We start from the raw sequence: 10,487 nt of genomic DNA, 5'->3' as shown, positions 1-10,487 counted from the left end.
TGGATTCTATCCTCTCCTGCACAATGATGTTACTTGTTTGAATGTTTTTTTTTTTTTTTTTTTTTTATGTTTTGCTGTTTTATGATGTGATAAATAAATAAATAAATAATAAAGAGAAAAGAGGACACACTTTTAGACTTTCTTTTATCACAAAAAAAGAAAAAAAAATGAAAAATTACAGTCTGATGCATAATGGTTGCGTTAATAGTCTGTTTTTGTAAACAGTTATATGGTATGATGACTGAAATTAAAAAAAGAAGAAATGAAGAAGTCTGCTGGAAGGAGATACCTTAAATGTGTGTGAATTTTGACCAAGTTTTTTAAACATACTTTTTTTCTGTTAACAAGGCAAGGTTAAATTCTGTTTTTATGAGAACAAGAATTTTTATTTATTTATTTTTATTTTTTAACTTTAGTTTATTAATTCAGTTACATTGTATTTTTAATTTGTTTTTCTTTCTTTTTTTTTTTTTTTTTTTTTCATTGTGTTGTTCATTTCCAGGGAGGTATTCATATAAGCCTTTTTTGGCTTCTAACCTCCAACAAACCCTGAAAATTTCATCAAAATCTGTCCATAACTTTTTGAGTTATGTTGCACACTAACGGACAGACAAACAGACAGACAAACAAACAAACAAACCCTGGCAAAAACATAACCTCCTTGGCGTGGGGGGGCCCACGGGGGGGGGGGCACTGATCAGCCTTGGCGGAGGTCTTCGCTCTCCGAGTGCTTTTCTAGTTAATTCTTTTTTCCTTGTTGTTTCTTTTTTTTTTTTCTCACTGTATTGTTCATTTCCAGGGAGGTATTCATATAAGCCTTTTTTGGCTTCTAACCTCTCCTGCACAATGATGTTACTTGTTTGACTGTTGTTTTTGTTTTTTTTTTGCTGTTTTATGATGTGATAAATAAATAAATAAATAATAAAGAGAAAAGAGGACACACTTTTAGACTCTCTTTTATCACAAAAAAAGAAAAAAAAATGAAAAATTACAGTCTGATGCATAATGGTTGCGTTAATAGTCTGTTTTGTAAACAGTTATATGGTATGATGACTGAAATTAAAAAAAGAAGAAATGAAGAAGTCTGCTGGAAGGAGATACCTTAAATGTGTGTGAATTTTGACCAAGTTTTTTAAACATACTTTTTTTCTGTTAACAAGGCAAGGTTAAATTCTGTTTTTATGAGAACAAGAATTTTTATTTATTTATTTTTATTTTTTAACTTTAGTTTATTAATTCAGTTACATTGTATTTTTAATTTGTTATTCTTTCTTTTCTTTTTTTTTTCTCATTGTGTTGTTCATTTCCAGGGAGGTATTCATATAAGCCTTTTTTGGCTTCTAACCTCCAACAAACCCTGAAAATTTCATCAAAATCTGTCCATAACTTTTTGAGTTATGTTGCACACTAACGGACAGACAAACAGACAGACAAACAAACAAACCCTGGCAAAAACATAACCTCCTTGGCGTGGGGGGGCCCACGGGGGGGGGGGGCACTGATCAGCCTTGGCGGAGGTCTTCGCTCTCCGAGTGCTTTTCTAGTTAATTCTTTTTTCCTTGTTGTTTCTTTTTTTTTTTTTCTCACTGTATTGTTCATTTCCAGGGAGGTATTCATATAAGCCTTTTTTGGCTTCTAACCTCTCCTGCACAATGATGTTACTTGTTTGACTGTTGTTTTTGTTTTTTGTTTTTTGTTTTGCTGTTTTATGATGTGATAAATAAATAAATAAATAAATAAATAAATAAATAAATAAATAAATAAATAAATTCAAATCTGATCAGGAAAGTCTCTAAATAGTGAGTATCAAAATGCAAAAGACCAAAATTAATTGACGGATCATGAAAAATCCAACTTATTGAATGAAGCACAGTTCGCTCCTTTAATATTGAATGCTGGACTTTTGCCTCTGTTTTCTTCATTCAATATTTCTTCTCTATGGGCCAAACATCTCATCGGCTCCGCGTGTCTGTGATTGGTCGGTCGCTCTGCTGCCGGGGCCGGTTTGAACACCCAGCTCCGCTCACCATTGGTCAGACACGTGTCTGGGGCGGGGCACTGGGGCAGCCCGGTTGTGTCCGGGTAAGATGGCGATGCAAGAGCAGTGCTCGGCACCACCTCAATGGCGGTCCATATCTCTGACACACGTAGAGTTTGCCGAGGGTAAGTCAATTTAACATAGTTGTCAAAGTACCTGAACTCTACTAATCATCGGACGTTTTCTCATTTCGAATAGTACGTGTGTTTTGTCGCTACTGAATGTACACGGCCGTCGGCGATATTGCCAAATTGTGAGCTCCGGCAAAGCGCGTTGCACAGCAGGGAATGTAACCCGGGCTGCTAAATTGTGAGACAGCGACGCATGCGCACTCGCCTACAATGGCCACAATGAAGGCTAGCTAGCCTACTAGCAGTCTCAATTCCGTCAATATTTTTGTCACTTAAGAGCTAGTAAATATCATATGTCCTGCTAAAAATATTAGACGAAATTTTAAACAGGCGGGGAAGCAAAATGGTATTCAAGACTGTACTGAAACTATCTAGCAGTTTCACCTGAAAGGAATGGAGTCAATGCTATAGCTAACGATCTAGTTAGCTCGTTGGCCTGTTAATGATTTGTCCAACTAGGGTAAAACACAAAGCAGTGAGCAGGATTCAGATTAATTAAATAAATTATATTGTCCATTAATATAGCTTGGGGTAGAGAGCCTTGCCTATACTGCACCACCTCACTACGTTTAGCTATAGTTCAATATTTGACGCGTCCGGGTTGTATATTTCACATGCTAGGTGATGTTTGGACTTAAATATTAGCTGATACCAGGGCTTATGGTGTCTGTCCCATTAACGCCTGTGTTGTGTCCCTGTTTTAGGTGATCTCACAGGGCAAGTACTGGCTTACATCACTCTCCTGCCCATAGCGATTCTTGTGGGTTTTGTTACTCTCATAGTGTTTAAACGGGAACTGCACACGGTAAGTTATGCACTTTCTTAACAGGGTTTTCAGAAACGGGGTCACATTTAGTGACAGGACATAATGATTTCTGTGACTCCTGGTGGTTAATCACGGATGATGTTGAATCAGGTGAGTTTGAAGTGTTGTTGACCTGTTTTCCAGATATCATTCTTTGGTGGGATCGTCCTAAATGAAGGGGTGAACTGGGTGCTGAAGCACATCCTCAGAGAGCCTCGCCCATGTGCAGGTGAGAGCAGGAACAAGCAGTTCACTGAAACACAGACTTGAGTAGGTCTGGCTGTTTGCCAAGGTCATTACTGTTAGCAGGATATCTTTTAACACACCGTAACAGTTGTTCAGATGCAGGAAATCTCTTATCTGACTGATCATAATGTCTTTGGGTTGTGCTGTGATTAAAGCTATTCTATTGTTATGCATCTAAAACTATTATCTTGTTGAAATTTTGTGTTTTCTTACACAAAAACAAAGAGTAGAGTGAGCATCTGTATTTTAAATGAATATTCAAGTCTGTAAATGTTCCTGTCTTTCTGCAGGGGCTCATTCATCTGTTCCCACAGAGTATGGGATGCCCTCCAGTCATTCCCAGCTTATCTGGTTCTTTGTTGTTTACTTCTTTCTTTTCCTTTATTTAAGGTGAGTTGTTTTTCTTTTTCTTTCTGCTTGGGGACATTTAAGGGTAGGAAGGTACAGCTCTCAAATTCTCAGAAGGACAACAAAGTGCAGTAATCTATACAGTAGAAACTCTCCATTGTCTCAGTAACATTACGCTTTGTCCACATTGTGAGGGGTTTGTGCTACATTTACACCTAGTGTCCACGCTACTCTAGCCTTTTAATCGACCTGAAACTGAAACGCTTCCTGGCCCCATTTTATTTTCAAAACTTTGGGGTTTGTTATAATGTGGACTAACAGAAGCAAAGGCTTTGGGGAATTATGATTTGCTCACCAACTCTCCAGAATTGAATTGGAAAATCCAAATGTAGATCATCAGTAAATACATACCTTTCCCTGATTTTTTTTTTTTTTTTTGCAACAACTTTCATGTGCCTTTTCTCTGGAATGAAACAAAATGTCAGCCTTGACTACCAGCCATTAATTTGTCATGGAAACTGAATTACAGGCAATTCTGTTGTCTCTGTTAACAGCTGTTTTGCAGTTAAATTCTGCATTTTTTCATGCTACAACTAAGTATGTTCACAGCAGGCACGCTATTTCAGCAAATTAGCAAAAGTTGTCCAGTGGTGTTATCTACCTTCTTGGTCATGCATTGTGTGTTACAGGTGTGTTAGAATGACTATACAACTTTTGCTAAAATTCTTGCGTGGACATTATTTTAACATGAAAACCTATTACAGGAATGTCTTTGCAGTTCCTATGCTTTATCAGTTCTGAGATTTTTATTTATTTTTTTTCAACACATGACATTGATGCCATAGTGCAGACTCATGTTTTCCTATCTTTTCAGAATGCATCAAACAAACAATGCTCGATGTGTGGACCTACTATGGAGACACATACTGTCCATCATCCTGTTGGGCATTGCCTTATCAGTCTCATACAGCAGGTAAGGGACAGACTTCTGCTCTAAAATCTGCTGCAGTTAAAGAATAGATTAATCCTCTGAGTTCTAAAATTAGGCCGTATGTTCATTATTTTCCAGGAGAATGAAGGGTACAGGTCTGGTCATTATAAATAGTTCATTCTCATCCTGTACCGCGCTCATTATGTGAATACATCATAAACACTTCAGCTGTTTGTAAAATAGGTGGAATATAATGACGTGGATATTTTGTCATTAAAACAACAATGATGATGTGTCGACAGACGCATTGCTTTTGTGAATGTGAACATAATGAAATATTTTGCGTGTAAAGAGCATTTTTTCCCCCTGGAGATAATTGCGCAAAAGGAGGTAAAATATTAGTTACGGGTTCATCAGGTGGGTTAAAACTCAACTCCCAGCAAATGATGAAGTTATTATGGAACTTTTTGTTGCCATATTCTCATATCTGTCAAAATCTGTCACAGTTAGGAGCTTGTTACTGCCTCTGAATACTTAAAAATGTGCAGTTATTGTATAGAAATTTATGAAGCATTTATATCAAACATCCTGGAATGTCAACCAAGTCATTTGCGATAATTGGAAAATGCAAATGTTGTGCGTAATGCCTTTAATCCAGAAAAAATGCATCTCCTGTGTTTGCCTGTATGGGCAGTGTGGCAGCAGCAGTAGTGACATTTGATTGAACGCATCATCTACCTGTGTATGTCTCTGACTTTTTTTGTGTGTACTTATTGTTGTAAGCGTGTTGTATTGTTGGTGTTTGGTTCAGCACTGTGTTGTTCCTCATTACTTTCAGGGTCTACCTGTTGTATCACACCTGGAGCCAGGTTTTCTATGGCGGAGTGGCTGGTAGTACGATCGGTATAATCTGGTTCTTCTTCACACAAGAGGTGCTGACACCATTATTCCCCAAAATAGCAGCGTGGTAAGAACTGTTCTCATTTCACTGCTTCTTTCTCATGTCACTGGGGAAGATAATTTCATTCACTGTCTGAATTCTTCTATAACTGTCTTATCACACGTTTACTAATCTTTCCTTATTTTTTCTATCCCATGACCTTTGAAAGGCCAATATCAGAGTACTTCCTGGTGCGAGACACAAGCCTGATCCCCAACATCTTATGGTTCGAGTACACAGTGACCAGATCAGAGGCAAGGTAAGAGGACACCTGTCATTCAGTAGTAAATACTAAATATTAGTTTGAAAATAATTTTAATACATTATTTCAGGGTCACTATTTGGCAGGGCAGATTCTGTTACAAGAGTGCACTTTGTCACTCAGCATGTTATACCATTTCCTAACTTAGGTATTATTATTTATAACCTTCAAAAGGGAACTCACAACCATAGCTATGAACCTTGTTCGTGTTTGCACAGCCACTGCTCTCATGATGTTTATTACACAATAGTAGTGGATCCATGATCAGTCGAGTTATGAAGCAGAATACTCATGTTCATTTACCGCTCATTAGGGTGCTAATTGCTAGCATGCTAAGTGTTTCTAGAATATACATTGTTTATAACAGAGCTGAAATTATCCATCATTTCTTGTCAATGCTCATTTATTGTCAGCAACATCACTGGAGAAATACAGGAAAATACTAAGATCAAATAAGTACTAACTGAATTTACACAGAACTTGAATGTGAATGACAAGTGGTGGCACATGATCAGACAGGACACCCATTTGTACATTTTTATAAATACATTAATTTGATGTTAAATTAAATTTGAATATTTCTGATGATGATAGTAAATTGTAGCAACCTAGTAATAAATGTCAAATGAAGTTGAGAAGCTTAAATACTGTTGATAAAGGACAGATCAGTAACCCATCTGATCTGAGTTCACAGTGACGTTCACATGAACTCACTATTTGGCAACAAACAGGTCACAATAATCCTTGTTCTGTAATGCGTTATGATATCTTATTAATGTGCATAAAGTCTATATAATTCATCTGTTAAATTATAACATTTTAAACTTCTAAAGTCATTCTAAAAATCATCTTATTGTAAATTAGTACCATAACAGGTTTTAGGCTGTTTTTTTGCCTAATCCAGGTATTGTCTTCTTTTTCTTAGGAACAGACAAAGAAAGCTTGGAACAAAACTTCAGTGATCTGCACAGTACTCTTGTGAAACTGAGTTTAGGACCACACACATGCACATACACATTCATGCACACAAAACACAAATGTTAATAAAAAAAAAATAAACAAAAAAAAACATTGAAAAACACACTGGAGATCCATCTTTTGGACTGACGTGGTTGCAAGGAGTAAAGGGCAAAACCGTTTACAGGTGGCGAAAGAGTGCCTGGACCTGGCCCGGAGCCTATAGCCTGAGCAAGTCCGTCCACACGCCTCTCCTTCTTGTACAGCTTGCCCAAAATGCTCTCCAATGCATGCAAGACTGTGCAAGAGGCATACTATTTAATGATAGATTAATATATATATTTAACTATAAACGCACGCTGACAGTAACAGTGTACTGTAAGAGATTCAAAAGGCCCAAAAGGAGGCCTTGGTCAAGTTTTAAAACAAATTGGTGGGCGTCCTTACAGCATGTACTTAGTGATTCCTTTTTTTAAAATCTTCTGATGGATAGCAGGTGGGAAGGTGCGGGGACGGGGGGGTTGGTTATGGTTAGGATTAGGGTTATGTGGAATTAACCATCTTTTTTCATTGTTATATAACGAATAAAGAACAATTTCTTAAATTGGTTATTATGTAATATACGTGAAAATTTGCACTTTGTGAAATTTGCAAGTAAGGAAACAACTAACACTAGTTAAATGTTAAGACCCTGCCCCCGGTTTCCCCCATCAGTCTTTGCTTTGTGTCTATGACTGTCAGTCCTAATATATTAGACTCCAAAGCTAATTTGCAAGCAGTGTAAATTTAATGTACCTTATAAACTATTGAGCGTTGAGGCTGTGTTTTCCGCTCCTATCCATTAAGAGACTGACTCATAGCAGCGGGTTTCAGTTGTTTTTGTTGCTGAACACACTATGGACTGAGACGGTGTTTTCTTATTGCCTCACATACAGTAGCAGCCTGGGAACAGAATTCTGGGAAACAGTTATATCTCTTTGTTTTTTTTTTTCTGTCTCTCACTGTTTAGTATCTTATCTTGTTTTCTGCTGTTGCAGAGAACGTTTTCTTTTTACCTGCATTTTCCAAGACAACATTCCATATCATTTAGTGAGACAAAATACATAATGACCGCTGAGGAATTATGTTTTCTTTTTGTATTGTTTTTGAAGAAAAGAAAAGAAAAAAAAATCCTCGGGTCAGTCGTAGCATGTGATTATGCTTAATTCCTCATGGCCCACGGCAGCTAATGATGAAAGCTGTCAAGTGGGGATCTGAAGCTGATTTAAAACTGTCATATCATTAGCTCCACAAAGGGAAGTAGTTCTCTTAGAATTTGTTTTTTCCATGTGTAACCTATGTCAGGCTGAATAAAGATGTGTTTATGTACAAAAAATGGGTCAAGTGTCATCTTTTGTGGCTGCATCTTTCTGCTTTCAAAGTATTACTGTAGCTATTGAGCAATTACTGTATGTGATAGTAGGGATTATATCTTTTATACGTCAGTAAGATGCATTGTAGAAACTGCATAATTTGTAAATGAATAAAACAGGTTAAAGATTGTTCAAACATGAAGTTACGTTGAACATGTGAACTAAGTCATTTGTAGATTCAATTTTCACCATTTTAAGAAGGAAAAAAAAATCAATAGTAGATGTAAATATGGTAAGCTGAAAAAAATCTATTTTACCAACTTTAAAGTCAGTTACTTAGAATTTCTAATTTTGCATTTTTCACAATACTATTTTCTTGTGCAACCTGATTTGATTTAACTGAAAAGTTAATTTAAAAACTACTAAAAAGATGGCGCTGATGAACAAAATGAAGTAAATGTACAAAAAAAAAGTATGTACATTAATTTTTGATCTCTAACTTCGGTACATCTATGTTAATATGTCAGGACTTGGTAAATCTAAATAATGTTTGTAGACAATGGACATCTTGACAATTTTTGAGAAAACATGCAATTAACTTTTTAAAATACATTTTAATGAATGATTTGGAACTTTACATCTACTCAATAATATTAGATGTTGCCGTTTCCATTATTTTAAAGTCAATAACAATTACTTTTGTAGAGTGTATGTGTGTTTAAACACTACAGTTCTTCACCGATTTACTGTATTAAAATATAAACTGTGATTTTATATTGACAAATTAGAGATGTATTTGAAACTGAGAGTTAGTGGTGTACAAAAGAAAAGACAAACTGCAGGTAAAATACATTTTGTACACTAATGCAGCAGATAGACCATGTGATATTATTGACATAGATGTCAAGAGTCCATCTCAAAAGTATTGTGGTAATCTGTAATCTGTAATTAGTAATTGTTAGTTAGTTATTGTGTTTTGTCATTTAGTTGCACTATTATGGTTCAGGTGTGTGTGAGTGAGATGGGAGGAGTCAGTGAGAAGGAGAGTGAGTGGAAGTTGGAGAGTTGAGAGTGTGTCTCTGAGAGTAGCCGTGTTTAAGTTCAGTAAACTTCCTGAACGTCACTCCTGGCTTCATCCTCGTGTGAAACTCTCCGGGGTGTTACAGTATGTTCAAGAGAATGTCTTACATGTTTGCTGACTACATAAGTTAGAGCAGGTGACAAAAAACAGCCAATCACCATCATGCATTTGTGACCCCAGTGACTCCTTTTGACTTCTAGATGATAAAAGATCTGCTTCATTTATTAAACAATCCATCCCCTCTTTAATTTACTTCACAGATCTTTCCTCAGGATACACACCACACGATTCCTGAACAGTTTTTACCCCACAGCCATAACTACACTGAACAGTGAACTGAACCACTAAAGTACAGACATTTTTATTTGCGCTATTTGGTTGCTGCATACATTGGTACTGATGTGTGTGTGACGTACTGAGTGATGTGTGATGTGACTGTGTGATGAATGAAGGAATGTGGATGTGTGAGTAAATGAATGGATGTTGATGTGTGAGTGATGCAGATTTTTCTTTTCATTATATTTTTATAGTTACTGTTATTTATGAGTCTGCATCCTGATAGTGCACCTAAATTTCAATGTACATTTTGTGTAATGACAATAAAGTATCTTATCTTACCTTATCTTGTCATACTTTCTCTTCTCTTCTCTTCTCTTCTCTTCTCTTCTCTTCTCTTCTCTTCTCTTCTCTTCTCTTCTCTTCTCTTCTCTTCTCTTCTCTTCTCTTCTCTTCTCTTCTCTTCTCTTCTCTTCTCTTCTCTTCTCTTCTCTTCTCTTCTCTTCCCTTCCCTTCCCTTCCCTTCCCTTCCCTTCCCTTCCCTTCCCTTCCCTTCCCTTCCCTTACCTTACCTTACCTTACCTTACCTTACCTTACCTTACCTTACCTTACCTTACCTTACCCACACCCTCACCCACACCCATTGCCAGGTACAACTGATGGAAACCTTCACCTATTTCCGTCTTTCCAAGCATCTTTTCCTTATCTGTACACTTACACATGACTTCTTTTGTCCATGCGAATCAACAGTATGGGTTTGATCACACATACATCTTTATTCAACTAAAAATATCAGTTCTCACTGTGCACTAATGTTAAATTTGGATGTAGTCAAATGTATATTGTGGAGATATAAAATAATCAAATTCAACAGTACACATTTTTAACTTTAGCTCTGCATAACGCTGAGAAATCCTGCAAAGTGCACGAATATTGAACCCATCACAGCACTGACATCCACTGGAGGAAGCTTGTTCGTGCAAGATGTGAAGCTTAATGTGGTGCAAACTGAAATCATAAAATAAAACTAGAAAAGCACTGAAATTTCCATCCAAATCTGTCCATAACTTTTTGAGTTATTTTGCTACCAAACAAACACACAAAGCAAGGTGATCACCAT

General features: G+C 36.6%; 1 protein-coding gene across 2 annotated transcripts; it reads left to right on the top strand.

The window, feature by feature from the left end:
* The first annotated feature begins 2,052 nt into the window (after nt 1-2,052).
* Nucleotides 2,053-8,029, top strand: LOC115430405 (dolichyldiphosphatase 1-like). 2 transcript variants are annotated; one of them, XM_030150399.1, is made up of 8 exons: nt 2,053-2,163; nt 2,874-2,974; nt 3,119-3,203; nt 3,511-3,610; nt 4,443-4,541; nt 5,338-5,466; nt 5,609-5,698; nt 6,627-8,029. In XM_030150399.1, the coding sequence occupies exons 1-8, from the start codon at nt 2,088-2,090 to the stop codon at nt 6,661-6,663; spliced, it is 717 nt and encodes a 238-aa protein (XP_030006259.1). In that variant the 5' UTR covers nt 2,053-2,087; the 3' UTR covers nt 6,664-8,029. The 2 variants fall into 2 exon arrangements, with proteins under 2 accessions (XP_030006259.1, XP_030006260.1); XM_030150400.1 differs by lacking the exon at nt 6,627-8,029 and adding an exon at nt 5,908-6,539 and having other exon boundaries at nt 5,609-5,735.
* The last annotated feature ends 2,458 nt before the right edge of the window (nt 8,030-10,487 follow it).

This window comes from Sphaeramia orbicularis, chromosome 12 (assembly GCF_902148855.1).
Source record: "Sphaeramia orbicularis chromosome 12, fSphaOr1.1, whole genome shotgun sequence".
Lineage (NCBI taxonomy): Eukaryota > Metazoa > Chordata > Actinopteri > Kurtiformes > Apogonidae > Sphaeramia > Sphaeramia orbicularis.
This window is presented reverse-complemented; position numbering and strand designations above follow the sequence as displayed.